General features: G+C 36.5%; 2 protein-coding genes across 3 annotated transcripts; both read right to left on the bottom strand.

The window, feature by feature from the left end:
• Positions 1–2,232: 2,232 nt before the first annotated feature.
• LOC134658614 (myosin light chain 1) lies at positions 2,233–9,707 on the bottom strand. 2 transcript variants are annotated; one of them, XM_063514275.1, is made up of 7 exons: positions 9,567–9,705; positions 9,207–9,234; positions 6,730–6,887; positions 5,922–6,072; positions 4,287–4,373; positions 3,460–3,522; positions 2,233–2,485 (listed from the first exon to the last, which is right to left on the bottom strand). In XM_063514275.1, the coding sequence occupies exons 1-6, from the start codon at positions 9,567–9,569 to the stop codon at positions 3,497–3,499; spliced, it is 453 nt and encodes a 150-aa protein (XP_063370345.1). In that variant the 5' UTR covers positions 9,570–9,705; the 3' UTR covers positions 2,233–2,485; positions 3,460–3,496. The 2 variants fall into 2 exon arrangements, with proteins under 2 accessions (XP_063370345.1, XP_063370338.1); XM_063514268.1 differs by lacking the exon at positions 3,460–3,522 and having other exon boundaries at positions 9,567–9,707.
• Positions 9,708–10,177: 470 nt separating this feature from the next.
• On the bottom strand, positions 10,178–13,668 carry LOC134656096 (uncharacterized). Its single transcript, XM_063511617.1, has 8 exons — positions 13,508–13,668; positions 12,901–13,095; positions 12,688–12,737; positions 12,220–12,603; positions 12,061–12,124; positions 11,793–11,962; positions 11,426–11,581; positions 10,178–10,408 (listed from the first exon to the last, which is right to left on the bottom strand). The coding sequence occupies exons 1-8, from the start codon at positions 13,614–13,616 to the stop codon at positions 10,211–10,213; spliced, it is 1,326 nt and encodes a 441-aa protein (XP_063367687.1). The 5' UTR covers positions 13,617–13,668; the 3' UTR covers positions 10,178–10,210.
• Positions 13,669–17,358: the final 3,690 nt, after the last annotated feature.

Genomic DNA, 17,358 nt, shown 5'->3' with positions numbered 1-17,358 from the left:
ACTTTTTTTTAGATTAATATAGTTCTGAACCTTTTTACCGCCATTGACTTAATAGGGAGTATTACTGCAATATTTTGCCGCCAGAGTGCAGCACTACTGACTTAATTATACCATAGAGTAACTTATACATACTGTACTGTAAAATGGTCCTACTTTTCTCCTTGGTGGGTAACTATGCTCCAGTTTAAAAAAATGACTTAACGTAACGTAACGTAACGTTTAAGTATTATATCCAAGCAAGATATTTCTATATTATTATTTATATACTCAGATAAACGAAATTGTATATATTTTATGAATTGCTACTCATACTTTATTGAGTCATACTTTAGTCATACAATTAATCTCTTTTCTTGGCGGGGTCTATTAATTTGGCGCACATTGGGGTGACTTTGCACCTCTAAGTATAGGTAGGAGCAAAAATACCCCCAACAATGAGTATGTTGTGCCCCGTATTCAAAGCTTCGTTTTTATATAAAACAACATTTCATAAAGTTGATTACCGATGAAATATATCACATGAGATGTTCTTCTTCATATTCAATTTGTCCGAATATTTAAATGAGGAACAGTTAAAAAATATTCAATATTTCCTTAAAGTGGAGCCAATTTTGGAGCAAAGTAGGACCATTTTACGGTACCATACCATAAACTGTATTTTGACAAGTTTTCACAGACAATCAAATAGGACATTGATATACATCAAGGCGGTTTGTTTACAAAGGGTCTACCGGGAAACGCGAAATCGAAACTCAGCTATCTGCCTCTTTATTGCTCGAATATGCAAGAGTGATAGAGAGGTTAGATAACAAAATTTCAACTCTCTCGTTTGCGGTAGACCCTTAGATTGTGACTTATTGTGGAAGTGGCGCCCCCTACGCAGACTTTCGCGTAATATTCCCTATTTATATAAATCCAGTACATTTCATGCCCCATACGCCACGACTTGACATGTTAAACGGGTTGTTTAAAGTCTATTTTTTTATTCGGTAGACTGAAATGACAGTTAATAGTATGTAATGACATTTCATGTTCATACAATTAACTGTCATTTCAGTCTACGGAATAAAAAAATAGACTTTACGTGCAATTATTACTTCATAGACGTGGCGACAAAAAGGTTGAATCCATGTATTTTTATCTATGTACCTATTATGCTTCTGTACAGGTTTAGTTAAATTCGATGTACAAGTGACCTGCAATAATATGTTACACAACGAAGGCCGCAAAAATATCTTTCACGATCCTATTTTTAGAGCCATAAATCGCTAAACGTAGCGTTGAACATATCAACGGAATGTAGGAAAAATTACAATGCGCTTACCGCTGCATTTACCACTTAAAACAATGTAGGTATTGATTAATTAGATTATCTGATGTATTTAAAATGGGTGTGCGGCAAACCCATTACGTTTAACGCTGCATTTATCGCAAAAACTACCGCAATTTGCATTTATCGCAAAAACCACCGCGCGCTTAAGAGTGTATCACATATTTTTGCGGCCTTCGGTACCATATACTGTATTATTGAAGGTGACTGTGACTGTACCCGTTAAATTGGTTGTGCTTCAACCAGTCGACAACGTACCTATGTAATACTCATGTGCGAGTTCTCGCATGGTCTCGCATGATCTCATCTTCTCATCTCACATGTCGCACTTAGATACTTGAGCATTTAATAGTACTTACATTACGATACAAGTGCGAAAAGTAGGAAATTCGCAACGAGTGGCGATACATTGAAACATGACCGAAGGGAGTGTATTAAATCGACACGAGTGGCGAATTACCTTTTCGCACGTATATTGTACAACGTTTTACAGTACATATGGACCTTTAAATTTTCGACATAGGCACGTATTGTCACAATTACCGCACTAAGGTGGTAAAGTAGCACCATATGTACTGTAAAAGTGTTTTCAATCATGGTGGCGGCGGGGAAATAAAATTTCGTTGTAAGGGTTGTATTGTAACTATTGTAAGTAATCTAAAGGTTCATGTTTACTGCCATCTTTGCTAGCTTTCCGGTGGGATAAGACTACCTACGAGTAACTAACTTGAGCTCTTGAAGTAAATTTAAGTATTTTGCATTCGGGTTTTAGAACTGTCCGAAAGAATTGAAGATAACAAAAGAATATTTATCAGTTTATTATAAAATAATTTACGGCTTTTTTATGTTTTTGTCATTATAAAATGTACTTAATAAATAATAATAAATTTAAAAGACACGTACAACGTGTTTTACAGTAATTTAATCTTACTTTAAGTATGTACATACAGTCGATAGATAGATAGTTGTACAATTTGGTAGGTGTTGTTGCGTCGTATAAAAAAGGGAGATGGTCCGTATGCGAGATGGTGAATACGGGTTGTTGTTGGTCGCGGTCGGCGGGGCAGCGCCTGCAGCGCCGGCCTTAGCCCTCCGCAGGCGCCGCTCCCTCATCGCCGCCGCCCAAAGCTTTTTCGCACATTTTTTGTAGGAAAGCTGAAATAGCAAAAAATATAATTAATATTAATATGTAGAAACAAACTTCTAACAGAAAGTTGCACAAAGCCGTCTGTCATTGTAAAAACATTAAATTTATTCCACATTCACCATCAGAGATATCTGAGCAGCTAAGATGTTCAAAACTATACTTATAAACATGCACTTTAATGACTTGATAATAAAGCCTTTGTACAAATATTTGTAAACATTTTGGCCGCTCCGATATATCTGATGGCGGTTGTACTCTAAAATTAGTCTTCTACAGAATAACGTTTCTCAGTCTGTCAATTGTGCAATGTGCATGGTGCAATCCGCACAAAGTATTACAGCTCTGAAATGCGTTATTAAGTAGGTAGATGAATGATTGGTTTTATGGTGGATACGTAATAGTTACTGCCACCGGATGTCGTATAATATTTAACCGACTTTAAAAAAAGACTGTTTTCAATTCGGTACAATGTTTTTTTTCTTTTCTTGTGTTTTGGTTGAATTATTATGCAGTGCTAAAGTGAGAAATGTTAAAATCGGTTATCTTTCTTTTAAATTATATACCAGATGGTAAACGATATGAGATACACATAAAGTTAACCGTAGGCTGACGGTTTTACCCATTGGGATAAACCTACATATTTTGAAAATGAAGTGATATAGATATTTTGATAGGTTACGTTAAGTTATAGTTTCACACAGAAAATTATATTAAAGAATAAGAGCAACTCTTTGAGACAACTTGGACAAAACATCAAGAGCATAAGTAATAAAATTGTGCATAAGAATATAGTGTTATTGAAATATTACAGTAGTCGCTGTGGTATCCTGAAAGCTATAATAAACTCGAAACTTACCTTGATATTCATCACCAAGTAAAATGAAAAGTTGAAAATATCCAAGAAAAAAGTATAAAACAGTAGCAAAGCACGAACGAAGATCAGCGATAGCGGCACCCTTTATTAATTTATCTATCCACTTACGATCTTATAACTAAAGATATGACGGGATGTAACTCTTCTACGCCATCACCTTCTTCAGGAATGCTGTAAATGGATAAAAGGTAAAACAGGGGCACACACATCCACGAAACTACACATGCCTAGTAATGGAAACGGCTAATATCATCATTTCTATCTAGGGCAGTGGTTCCTAACATGGGGGTAAAACTGGTATTTTACGGGGGTAATAAGCTAACATAATATGTATAACAATACAACAAACGTACACGTTTTATTTTTTATTACCATTGGGAGGAGGGGTAAAATCAGGTTCCCTAGTTAGTCATAGGGGTGACCGGACTGAAAAGGTTAGGAACCACTGATCTAGGGGGCATAATACTTTGCGTTTCAGCTAAATGTACACTAGGGTAAAATTTTAAATGGTGAAGGTTTTGCATTAGTAGGAATAAATAAATGGAGTGTTTAAGAATTTTGGATAATTCATTCTTGGCTACTAGGTGCATGTGTGCAATTAGCTAAATAAGGTATCAATCAGACTACTTACCTACCTGCTATTTTAAAAATGTCAAATTCCAAACTTTATTTACACTATAATAAAAAATTATAAGGTGCATTACTTCAACCCTGACATTTAACAAATACGAGTAGTAATATAAATGTAAAGATCTAAGTGAAACGGAAATCTAACTTTCTCTTTCCTAAATTAATATGAATGCTAGTTCACGAATAAGATGGGCTGAAACTATGCACCCAATATAATAATTAGCCTACATATAAGTCATGTTCTATCACCTAATAATTCAAAAGTAAAAAGACTACAAATTTCTAGTTGAGTGAAGGATACTCACGCGCATAAGGAATCATGCCGTCGTCATCTTCTGTGTCCATGCAGTCCTTGACGACCTCATCGACCTCTTTGTCCTCAAGCTTCTCGCCTGGTGACGATAGAAACACAGCATTAAAGGTACCATCAGAAAAACACAACCATTTTGTTTTTCTTTTATTACTTGGCTATTTGCCTATTTTTTAATCTGGGCCCGGTCTCATTGCCAAACACGGTAGGTACATATCCGTTATTAGAAAAGTTTCAAGTTTTCAAATTTGTTTTATTATTTCTTCGTACAAGCAATGTTTTCCCCCTAACTGATCAGTTATTGACTAATGACCATGCTCAATTATAAAACTTAAGTCACCGTATGAAACAGAAAAGGCGGAATTGAATTAGTATTTTTCCTATAGGTACCATTGATATAGTATAAAGAACTGGATACCCAATCAGCCGCCAAAAATGGCCCCACAAAAGTGATGTCAAAACAGATCATGCATTACTTTTTCGTTTAGTCTTGTTTGAAACGCTCAAATGTGAAGTTGTCAACAATTACGAAATGTGCCGTTAAAATATGTAAAAATAACAATGATAAAACAAGGAAAAAGGATGGAATGTATTTCTTTCGGTTAGTTCTTTGGATAGCATTACATAATTTATGTAATCTGGTGGTAATTTTATGGTTTTGAATAAATTAATTTGTTAGTACCAAAGAAGGGATGTTAAGGAACAAAAATCTAATGAGTCGATGTGAGGTCAATATTTTTTTATATTTTTATATGGAATTCATAAGAAATAATATTATGTTTAAATTCAAGATTTCCAAGAAAACCTATGCGACGTGCAAAGTGGACTGCTATTTAATTATAGCAAGAGATAGGGGTGATGCAGTTTTAAACAAGGCAAAACGGCACTTGTGTGTTCGGCCCATTTCCCTGTTTCCGACATATACACCACCAATAAGGGCTTATATCGACTAACTGTAAATGCTAAACCTGTCGGAACACAGTGACAACCACAGGATTTTTTTTATAAAGTATAGGTAGACTTTATAAAAAAAAATCCAATCAGTATCTAAATGTCCCCGTGCACCCACGCTATGAGTAAATGTAGATCTTAAATACACAGTTATTTAATAAGTAGAATTTATTTCAAGGAAATTAGTATTTAAAGACGTATACTTACGAATTAAAAATTTGATTTGTTTGAATTTGAACCACGAATTAATTTTATTTGAGCTCCCGATTAAATTAAATTTGTTTTATTTATTACTTCAATTGGTTTTCCTGTACAGTAATACATATTAAAGTGTACCAAAGTGACTCCATTCGTTCATTATTCTCGTTTGACGTTGCTTGACGTAAATACGTTACGTTTAGTGCCAACGGACTAAATTTTTTAACAGTGTTGGTACTTATGTATGCAAATTTGACACTTAATGCTTACGACATTAAGCTCTTTTCTGTACGAAACATTTATCTTGACTCAAAATTTACGTAAGCGTTTTTATCATCAATGCAAATGGTGCGAAACGTCATTGGGATCCACATTTCTTGACGTTTTTGTTCTGCTTTGTGTGTCTATTTCTTTTATATTAAGTCAGTGATAGGTACACATCGTTAGTTTGGTCACTCAATTGAAATTAACGCGAGCTCACCTAGCGCGAGAAGTGTGTGTGTAAGCTCAGCGGCGAGCATCAAGCCGTTCTCGTTCTTGTCGTACAGCTTCAGACATTCCAGGAAGTCTTCATAGCCTCCCTGGTCTTTGTCCTTTTTCGCTGCGGCGTAGATGGGAAGGAACTCTTCGACCTGCAATTGAAAGTTGGAAACTTGTCACTACAGCACAATTTAAGAATATTTTCTGTAACTAGGTACCATTATTTAATCTTTACAGAAATTTTAAAAGTGCAAAATATTTACTTGGCTATTTGGTATGCAGGCTAGTATACAATAAGATATGGTATGAAATATTGTCAATTCGATGAGAGTAGTCTAAGAACAAATTTTCAAACGTTCACAATTAGGTGGGATACTTCAGGACACCCAGCCTCATCTCCATTTAGAACTTACACCATAAAAGTTTGCAATATAGAGTCTGTGCGGAAAGAGAAGAGTCAAGGAATATAAGCGAAAGGGAACCAATACATTATATGAGTCTTCTCTTTCCGCACAGACTCATAACGTGTTTTTGTTGGATTTGGATATTTTAAAGGTTTAATTCCATTATTCCATTGAAACCCACAGGGATCTGTATAGATTTAAGCCTTGTACTGTATGTTATAGCCTGACCAGAGTGACCAGTAATATATGATAATTGTCAAGAGGGCGCTGTTATTCTCATATATGTGACAATTCAGTGTAGTATGAAAAAATTAGTTCCAGTGAAATTCCGCAACATGGCGCACCCTCAATAGATCCTGGTTCACCTATAATAATAAATAATAATAAAAAACAGTAGGAACTTACGGTAAGGAGCTTCTCGCCCTTCTTCTTGGTGCCGCCGAGCTTCTCGATGGTGGCGAGTGTGGGGTTGAAGTTGAGCGCCCTCAGGACATCGCCGAGGTTAAACGCGTCTACCTTGCCGCTGCCGTCGAAGTCGTAGATGGAGAAGGCGAAGGATGCCCCTGAGAAACAAATATACTTGTTTTGATTCCACTCGCTTTAAGTCGCCTTCCAAAAGACTGTATATAAATTACTACCGAAGACATTGAGATATGTGCCACCTAGGCGTTAGCTGCGAAAACTAAAGACGCCGGTTAGAATCCGTCCTTGGAGGGCCTGATCTTTTTTTTGTAGGTAGGTAGGTATATGAATCCATTTCCTTTTATAATTTATATGTATGTTAGAGTATTTTTATATTCATTCATTTTAAATGTTTTACCTGTAATTTAATTTATATTTTAACTTATTTGTAATTCTATTGTAAGGTCATGTGGATAAGAGAAACAGTTTATTTTGTTTTGCGGGGCAAAAAAACACTGTGAGGGTTCCCTACAAGTGTTTTTCTTGCTCCAGTGTCTCTTATCCTATCTAACCTTTCCTCTACCCTATTTAATCTATGTATGTGTATGTTTATATTGATTCATTTTAAATGTTATAGGTATTATTTATTTATAATATAAATATTATTGGTGATTTTATTGTATGATCCATTTTATCGATTTAAAATTGACATTTTAATACCTAGTAGTAGTTTTTCTACCTTAAAAATAAGACAAAACACAAAATAAAGACCTAGTTATTCCTGAGAAACAAGGTTGATGTAGATTGTAGACTGAATATTCGTTACAGTTGTATCTTTAAGTTTAGACGGTATAGGGCTATAGGCCTGCTGTAGCATATACTATAAAAGTATAAACTACCTATAAAGTGTAACCATTAGGTATTATACCCATTTGGCTATACTAAGCATGATTTAAGAAGAAAAGTGTGTATACATTTCTAGTAGGTATATTTATTGTTATAAGAGTTGTATCATGACCAATAGAAAATTTTACCTCGTGTGTAGGTACGATTGGAAACCTACATTGATACAAGTTAACATTGACTCAAAGCTATAATTACGCAAATGTTTCCAGAACTATCTATTATATTTGCACCTAAGCTCAGACAACACCATGGGCGCGGCCGCGTGGGCGGACATTCTTCGCCGAAAATATTTTCTTTTCTCGCAAGTTTCGATATATTCACTGTGTCGACTTCTGACTCACATTCTAATTTTAGAGAATAGCTCTGTGCCCTAATTGTGGCGCCGGCCCAACTCCTTTGAACTTCTTCTAATGTTATACTTCATCATTTGAGTTTAATGAATTCTAAATCAACTACAAGGATGTCAGAATTTTATTCAAACAAATAAGTTAACAATAAAATACTATTAGAACCGAATGTACTATCCCTTACGACAATTCTAACATGTCAGCTCAATAAGTTTGCGTTGTCTTATTAGAGAAGAGAGTTCATTTCATATGTATATCCACCTTCAGTCTTCATTATCAGGCAAGACAGATAGACAGATAATAATTGATAACCTACAATAACATTTCATTGTTGCCAAAGTGTTGCAGGTGGATATAATGATATTTACGTTTAATCAGACATCGATAACTGGTTCAAATCCTGCAAGGTTGGTTGGAGCTAAATAAACTAACAAAGAAAGTGAATCAAAAAAATCTTGTACAAATACTTAGTTTTTTTTTCATCATTATTAATATAAATATGCGTACGTAAACATTCCTCGTAAAAAGTATTGCTTGTAGGATTTTTTGTCTACCTACCTAATAAAAATATGTTTATTATTAAAGTATATGTTATTTTAAAATATAAGTTCATATTTAAATATAACAAAATGTAGGCTATAACTTCAGGTTGTGGTATACCATAATATAATAACCCGGTGCATATGTAGAGATCAGCTGATCGACAGCATGCATTGACCTTGATATTGACAGTAAGCTACTTAGATTGTAAATGACGAGTGAATGATAAAAGAGTAGGTATCCGTATACGTAGACGCAGGTAGATTTTGGCCGGGCGCCGAAAACGTAAAGCAGGGTTGCAGTGAAATTTGAGCGGAGTTTCTCTGTTTGGGCGGGCGGGCCGCGCGCCACGTGACCGAGAGATAAATATAGAACGCAGCGCGCGCGCAGCGTGGCCATGCCAATGCCGCACCACCGGCATCTCTTAGCAACGATTACGCGAACCTTATTAGAGAAACGATTCTATACTTAGATGTTACGATGCTCGCTCGCATTACATTCATTTTGTTACCATTCACAACCGTCAATGTTCCAAAGCATACATACATACATACATACACTTCGAGCATTTCCATAAAAATCAATACACAAATGTTAGATCCAGGTATGCGGCCGTTTGAACTGTTCCGCGAAAGAAAAGTTAGTATAATCTTATTGCTATAAGTATAAAATAAAAAGAATACTCACTATCGATGTCGTTCTTGCTGAGGTCGCTCTGAAAATGACGAAAAACATTTCGTTACTTTTCATGTTCAATGGTATCATGCTATGTGTAGGATTAGTTGTGTAGCAGCGTCAGGGCACTGAGTGTTTGTGTTATCTGTCCAAGCATACAATACCATGTTAATTCACTGTCTTTTGAGCACAACACTGATTTTAAACGTGGTTCTATGTGCTGGTCGCTTCAGAACTTTGAAAATCTTCCGGTCTGCGGAATATGATTCGCGAGATTAGAACGCGCGTCGGTAGATATCACTGGCCGAGCTAAATGTCCGTTTTTCACTGAACTCCTTAATCACTATTTCACTGACGTCAGGAGTGACTCACCATTTTGTGTGGTGGTAGTTGGTTCCCTCCCGGTCTTCACTGGCGAACGTTCAGACAAGAAGTGGGGCTCGGCAACTTTTCGCGGGACTGTTTTAACTGGCTTAGATGGCGCACCCGTCTGGATATTTGAGATTTAGCCCAGGAATCCGCAACCGTTCTATTTTCAGCGGAGTCAGTCCGTCGCCGCGACCGCTTCGGGCAAGCGTCCTTCGCACGAGCGCGAGCGAGACGAGGAGCGTTCCCGCCCGCCCTCGCCAAACACACCAACCGCACGTTTTTCCAATGATAAATCTACATCTTCGATAACTATTTTGATCGGATCTCTTTCGGAAATCGAGGTGTTCGACAGCTACCTGCTCGACCCGCGCCGATTGATTTAATGCCGATGCCATTACTAATGGGTTTTTTTTTTCAAAAGCACCTGTTTAAAGATTCTATGATCACAAATCACAACAAATCCTCGGTTACTGACGTCAGTCACGTAGATGATTCAATTGAATAAAGATTTAAACGTCTATAGTCTAATAGTTCAAAACAACATTAATATTAGTCCAAATATTTTATTTAGGAGACATAATATAGGTATTCGTATCATTTAATTTAAGTAGGTAAATAAATCAAATTTAAATATCACGGCAAGGCTATTAGACATCACCACAATCATTAGGTTTAGTTTCAAAGGTGTAGTCCATCCAGTGCTGGGAGTTGAGGAGTGCCTCGTCGATGGTGTTGCACTTGGCGTGGCCGGGCAGCACGGTGGAGGACACGCGCTGGTCCTGCAGGCTGGCGGCGCGGCGGCGCGCGCCCGGCGACAGAGCCCGCTGGCCAGCCGATCCCTCTGCCTATAACCAAATAATATTTAATGAATTTAAAAAAAATAACAGATAGGCTGTATCAGAAACGAGGTCTCTATGGAGTTGAGTTATTGCGCTACTTTCCGTCCAGCTCTAGTTTCCGTCCAGTTGATGAAATGTGAATATAAACTTACCTCGCCCCACAAATTTGGACTTATTGCAATCCTTAATGTCTAAACAATAGGCCTCTCTATATTGCGAATTGAAAATGAAATAGGTAGTTATATTACTGATTCGCTACTCTTTCAAGTGGACGAAAACTAGAGCCCAGATGGAAACTAGCACATTGACTCAACATAAAACGCCTTGTAGAGAACTTGGCCTTCGCAAGTTCTCGGAGTGCTTGGTTTTTATTAAACACTCGTCGTCTACCTTCCCGCAGCTGAACCTTAGACCTCGCATTGAGGTCAAATGGGGTCGTCCAGTGCCGAAATATCTTGCCTACTCTATCTCTAGCGTGCAAGTTTATTATATGGAAAAAGTCACCTGCAAACACATTGAATAAGCTTGCATGCAGCATCTGCATAATATATGCTTGTGTGAACTTGCTCTTTGAGCATATTTCTAAACATACCTACTCGTATGATTCAGATTTTCGTAGTAAATATAATTAGCTCATGAGTTACACTCTTACACTAGAAAATATTTTGACATTTTACTGATTAATAAGACCAAATGATACGTTTTGTTTACGCTGTAACATCCCGTTAATTAAAATTTCTAGAGCAATAATAAACAAATATTTTAATGTACCTCTACCTACCTAATATTCAACTCGGCTAATAGTTGTACGCCTTGGCGTATATTTGTCGAAGATATTATTATATTTGCTCTCGAATCAAAGATACAGGTTACACACACCTGTGTGTGTGTGACCTATTTTCCTTGTCCTGTTTCAATCATGAAACTAATCTTCATCTAATTTTGTGAATTGTAATTTTTATAAATCAAATTTTTGATACAAATCTTTAGATAAATATAAAACATAAGTATGTAAAAGTGAACCTTGCGTTTCCCAGCAGCGTTGCGTCGCCACCAGCCCCGGATGCAGGCCAGGACCCTGGCACCCTGCAGACGCCACCGACGAACAAGTCTACTTTTACGGAAGCTCGCGGACACACCGGAGGCTGCGGCTAAATCTTCCCGCGCCTTCTTATGATCCTAAAGGATACATATTTCAATTAGAACATAACCAAAACTCCAAAAGCAGTATGAATCTTTGGCTGGAACCCTTTTCTGCGCCATTATTTATCCAGATTACTATAAAGCTTATTGAGGGAACTTTACTAATACCTATTCTGGGCAATACTATCAATCGTCCTTGTAAGTTACATATGGATTCGAAATTTCAAAGTTAATTAACTAATAATCAATTAATCATTAACAAAAACATTACGTTATGTATGTCTTCCTCGGACTCGTCGTACGAGCGGCCAGTATCGATAGAAGTATTTGCTGTGAGCAATGCAATTTCTTGCATCAACATCCCCTTGGGATCTTCTAGTATAGGAAACTCCTCCTCGGAACATTGATCGTAATCACCTTGTAAAATTTTAAAAATTATATCCACTAAGTATTGTAGAGTAACTAAGTAATTAAAATTATAGTATATTACAAAACAAGTTATAAATATAACTTACGGTTCAGAGTAAGATACGTATTTTCATATAATTCCGAATTTTCGTTCTTGTTATCAAGATCACACTGTTGAAACACATAACAATATGTAAATATAGGTAAGCGAAGTACATTGCGTACCTGTCACAACGAACATTTAAATTAATGAAGCTAACTTGAACCTGTAATGCCATTTGTGACGTCATTGGATCTTGCGGTATCTGATAAACATTTTCCGTACATGGCGAATCGTCATTATCTACGTAGAACACTACGTCATTCTCATAATCTTCTAATGCTTCTCCGATGTAAGAAAAGGAAGAATTTCCTGAAATCCTAACTCGTTTGTTAACAGACTCTCGCTCTTTTTCTTCTGTTATACGGAACGCATCAAGTGCTGCGTTCATGTAAAAATCCATTACGTTGCTGATGCAGAAAGGCAACAACTCATTGTACTGAGTGTTCTGTGTATGATTTGCATGGTCGCTTATTCCTAATTCCACGTCACTTATCTCAAACAAGTGATTTATGAATAGAGATGTAGAGTTGTTCAACTCATGTTGTTGCTAAAATGGAGAAAAGTTAAATATGTTAAGGTCACGTCTACAATTACTGTCGTATTTTGAATATTAATTAACTAATAAACTTGCCTCCTCTGTATAGTCGTCTCCTTGACCATTTTCTTTTTTTGTTTTATCGTCTGAAACATTTTATTAGAAATTTGTCAAGCACAGTAAAATCGAAGATGAAAACTGATACGTACGCCTACACTCTACACCCTTCGATATTTTTTATGTGTTTCTATAAGCGTCGATGTGTGAATAGGCGCCATTATATTTTCATCTCAAATTTACGTTGTTTACCTGCAACTTTTTGCGGTGTAGACGTCACCAAGACATTTGGTTCCGACTCCATCTTAGCATTATCAGCCCCCTCAATGTAGTTATCGACCGCATTGTCGACATACGAGTATGTGGCGTCTTCGCCCGCACGAATAACGAACGTCAAATCTGATCTTACGGCGTTCAGTCTTGTTGACAAATATTCACGAGGACTCCCTGCGAAACGAAGTTAATCTGATAGAATATGGACAGAATAGTTTAAAAGGTTCAGATTGGTCCCGCAGGGTAGTGTAACGTACAGCGAGCTGTATACTTGCATGAAATTTATTCATAAAGTGGCCAATCCATGCACTTTTACAGCTGGGCGTACCTGTTTCGACATATTCGACACGCAGTTTATGTCCGAACCTGAGCATAAACTTATGAATGTACTACTTGTAGAGATAAAATTTATGAACAGTATACTGTTTATATATATAAACGTTTTCGAAGCCGAGTACCTACTTACCTAAAAATAATGTTTTGTATTCACAAAACCAAGCCATTCGGCTTATGTTTCTAAATGCCGCGTAACAAACAATAGGTAGTGTAATCAATCATATTAACGTAATATAAAAGTTACGAATACCTGACTCTAAGGCGGCGTTTGCAATCATGCAACCCTCCTGCAGAACTAGATTGACTAAGTGATAGGCAAGCAAGCCTGCGACACGGGAATTATTGTCACTTTCTTCCATAATTTTATAATTTACTCAGTGCCAATTTTATATTTGTGCACAATTTTCTAACCTTGGCTTGACATACATAGGTAATAATTATGTCATCATTGTTTTACTTTTTTTACCTTTGCCTTTAATTTTTACCAGCCATTGCTGACCAGTTATAATAAGTAGGTAGAGTCTGTGCGGAAAGAGAAGAGTCGTGGAATGTATGGGGCCCAATACATTCCATGACCCTTCTCTTTCGGAACCATATTTTTCTACCTAAAGTTACAAATTACAATTTTTTAACGAAAAATATATTTCAGGTAGGTATATAACTGGTACAAGGTACAAAAACTTGTGAAAAAGAATAGATAATGATTACAAAGTCGCTTTGCATTACGACTCTTAACAATGTCGCTAGGTACGCTGACGGCGATACCTGTACCTACGTATGCTGAAAACAATCTATAAAGTGGGAACAGTTTAGTGGCTGCCGCTCCCACTCGGTCTCTATTTATAAAGTAAATTGCCACCGCTCGGCGATATCCACACCAATCTCGTTAACAAAGACTGTCGCGCTGCCACTATCACATCAAGGACATGTCACCTGTCATATTACTTAAGCATTACCTACTACTACGAAAATATGCTGTTCATTTCAGCGGATAGGCAAAGGGAGGGTAAAAGTATTTGTATCTTAGAACTGCCATACTGTACTTATACGTAACCAACTTCAACGAATAATTGTCAGTTAAACCCCCCCAGCCTAAATGTTATAGTTATTTATGATATAATTTCGAGAGTAAGCAATTTCTAACGAGTAACGAGTATGTATTTATGTATTTGTATATTATATATATCGTTGTCTGAGTACCCACAAAACAAGCCTTCTTGAGCTTACTGTGGGACTTAGTCAATCTGTGTAAGAAAGTCCTATAATATTTATTTATTATTTATTTATTTATTTATTTATAAGTAGTCACTCTACTAATTAGTAATTAGGTACTTTTCCTCACGTGTGCGGTAAATGGCCACTTTCAGTGCCAATGTTGATTTATATTGCACTAAATCACTTTCAGAGAATAGGCATAGGTATGTATTACATAAGCTGATACATAACAATTAAATGCATAGGTATGCTACCAGTGATATCTTTGCCAGCAACGGTCAGCCACAATTCCGTGTTTTCATTGCCTAATAACATTTAAGTAATCATTTTGCATTTGGCAAAATGCACGCAACTTTTTAAGTTAACTCTACATAGGCACCTAATATAATAATAATGATTTTCTAAACTTTATGATAAACTCACAAATATATGATAAACTCAGACCGAGACCAAGTTATTATGAAGTGACAATCCTGTCAGCGGCATGGTTCCAGTCCAACACCATTCAGCAAAATGACTGGTACCAAGCTTACTAACCTATACCACGTCCACATCACGGTATCGGTCGCCTAACAATAATTTTATGTACAGTCAAATGTAAAAATATGGCGGCATACAGCTTACTCAAAAATAATTATGTTCCATAGTTCTTAATTCGCTGACATAAGAGCTAATATGGGGCATATTTTGAGTAGGATAAGTGCACCCATATTTTTACACTTGACTCTACAGAGATAGTGTTACATATGTAAATTATTCTACAAAAAGCAGATGAATAAGATAGGGAAGATCTTCAATGAACAAGATAGTGACCTAATTCTCGGGCTCCTAGAATCGGCCGCCATATTGCCCCCTCTCCGGCTGCGGGAGGCTGCGCACAAATCAATGTACTCTTGGAGGGTCAACAAAACACGTTCAGGTATTTTAGAGGGTCTTGGCAGTTATATAATGCTTACAAAATGTTTTTCTAAATAATTTTGTAAACTTTTCATTTTTAGCTAGGTACAGATTGTGTTGTTCAATTTTCGGAAAATCATTCGAGTGTTCAGTCCCACTCTAGATGGTGACCTATATGCTCAGAGTCGGCAAATCACATAAATAAATATAAATGGTAATCAGCAGGGGTCGGACAAAAAGTGCGGATGACGTCAAACCACTTATAGGATGATTTCAAATAGTATTTTTGATTTTCATAAACAATTATCACTTATCATTTATCAACCTCTTTATTAAACGATATCGCCACTTGAAATGAGTAAGTACGTTTTTGATGTCTGACACATTGTCAATCAGATGAACAATAAACTGACTTCGTTATTGTTTAGCTATTGTATCTTCACGATTATATTTAGCTAAAATTTAGCTATAAAAGTATAATAACATCAAATTATCTTTTTTTATTTTTACTAATCTTACCTACTGTTCCCACTTTTGACTATTAAACCTATTTATCTGAGGATCCCACAGACTTGTTCTAAGTGTTCTAACTAATTTCAAATAATTATACCTTATGGTAACAAGTTTCGTGAAATTTATTTTATTCACTACATCACCCGCCTTAATACAGGTGGTAACCTGTATTATTAATTCCATGGATTTATTTACGATTATTTTGTTACTTCATTAATACTACTTTGTTACTACATGTCACACGGAAGTTTAAATACAAACTCAAACATCCTGTGTCATCCTGTGTGCAAGATTACGTAATTTTTACGTCATCCGCACTTTTTGTCCGACCCCTGGTAATTAGTTGGAATAGTTTGTCACGGTGGTCACTATGGTAAGTAAAGTACCGATATCGCTTGATCTTACGTCAACCGTAACGCAGTTCCCTAAAACTCAGGTTTAGTTTACCTATTATTTTTATTCAGTAAATTATTTCACAAGTAGGCTGTTATTAAATTAGCCATTAGATACATTACCTAAAGTCTATTTTTTTATTCGGTAGACTGAATTGACATTTCATAGTATGAACATAAAATGTCATTTCATACTATGGAATGTCATTTTAGTCTACCGAATAAAAAAAAGACTTTAAGTATTTAAGTATTTTCCCCGTGCGTTCTCGCGGCTGCTGACCCTACAGGCTACGGGTTGCGCAGAGCCTCACTCTCCCTCGCTTCCCTCCGGTGGCTGCGCGTCCTTTCCTCTCCGCGCACACCAGCTAGCTATCCTTCGCTAAAATGTAAACAGTGCCGATACTATTTTTTTAAATAACCTAAATAAAATAACTACACATAATTTTAGTGCGCGTTGCGTGTTATTCTAAGTCTAAAGTAAAAGTGACACCGCACAGATTTTAAAAAACTTTTTGCGAGCATCGGGTTTTTAATCACGTGCGTGCGAATAAAGTTTACGATTACTAGCATGCCCGTCGATAGTACAAAGTAGGACTATTAAACTTTTTTTATGTAGATGTGATAATTTCTTTAATTATTGGTTTTCGTTAATATTGGTAAAAATCATATACACTTCTAAAGCAAGACAAATCGATTTTACATGGTGGCTCAAGCCTTCTGAACTTAAGAAAATGAGTGTCTGGGGGGCAGTCATGATTTCGTACACGTGACTGGTAGGAGGCATATGGGAATATCTTAAATCTCAAATCAAACACACGAAATAGATTTCATTACCATTAGACGATTCTTTGTGATATTATTTTAGAGAGATTATGAATGAATCCTGAGCGGATTGTGTACCTAATCGTTAACTATGTCGTTTCCGGGTCGATAAAGCTTTGGTATCCTCCGATAGCGGTGCCGTCATATAGCGGCCGTCTCCGTACAAATACTACGACATCCATATTTAGCCGGATTATTTAGTATGGAAACGGCCGCTATATAACGGCACCGCTATCCTAGGAAAACCGATCTTTAGGATATG

This window comes from Cydia amplana, chromosome 2 (assembly GCF_948474715.1).
Source record: "Cydia amplana chromosome 2, ilCydAmpl1.1, whole genome shotgun sequence".
NCBI classification, from domain to species: Eukaryota; Metazoa; Arthropoda; class Insecta; order Lepidoptera; family Tortricidae; genus Cydia; species Cydia amplana.
The sequence above is the reverse complement of the archived record's forward strand: the minus strand, read 5'-3'. Positions and strand labels throughout refer to the sequence as shown.

What these genes read in the sequence shown, in the direction of transcription:
- LOC134656096 (XM_063511617.1), bottom strand. Translation starts at nt 13,616, where the DNA reads ATGGAAGAAAGTGACAATAATTCCCGTGTCGCAGGCTTGCTTGCCTAT. An exon ending in AAACGCCGCCTTAGAGTCAG is followed by an intron (nt 13,096 to 13,507) that starts GTATTCGTAACT and finishes TTCGTTTCGCAG; the next exon opens with GGAGTCCTCGTGAATATTTG. An exon ending in TGTTTTTGTTAATGATTAAT is followed by an intron (nt 11,582 to 11,792) that starts TGATTATTAGTT and finishes TGTATCCTTTAG; the next exon opens with GATCATAAGAAGGCGCGGGA.
- LOC134658614 (XM_063514268.1), bottom strand. An exon ending in CAGCAAGAACGACATCGATA is followed by an intron (nt 6,888 to 9,206) that starts GTGAGTATTCTT and finishes TTTGTTTCTCAG; the next exon opens with GGGCATCCTTCGCCTTCTCC. An exon ending in CGGCATGATTCCTTATGCGC is followed by an intron (nt 2,486 to 4,286) that starts GTGAGTATCCTT and finishes TTGCTATTTCAG; the next exon opens with CTTTCCTACAAAAAATGTGC.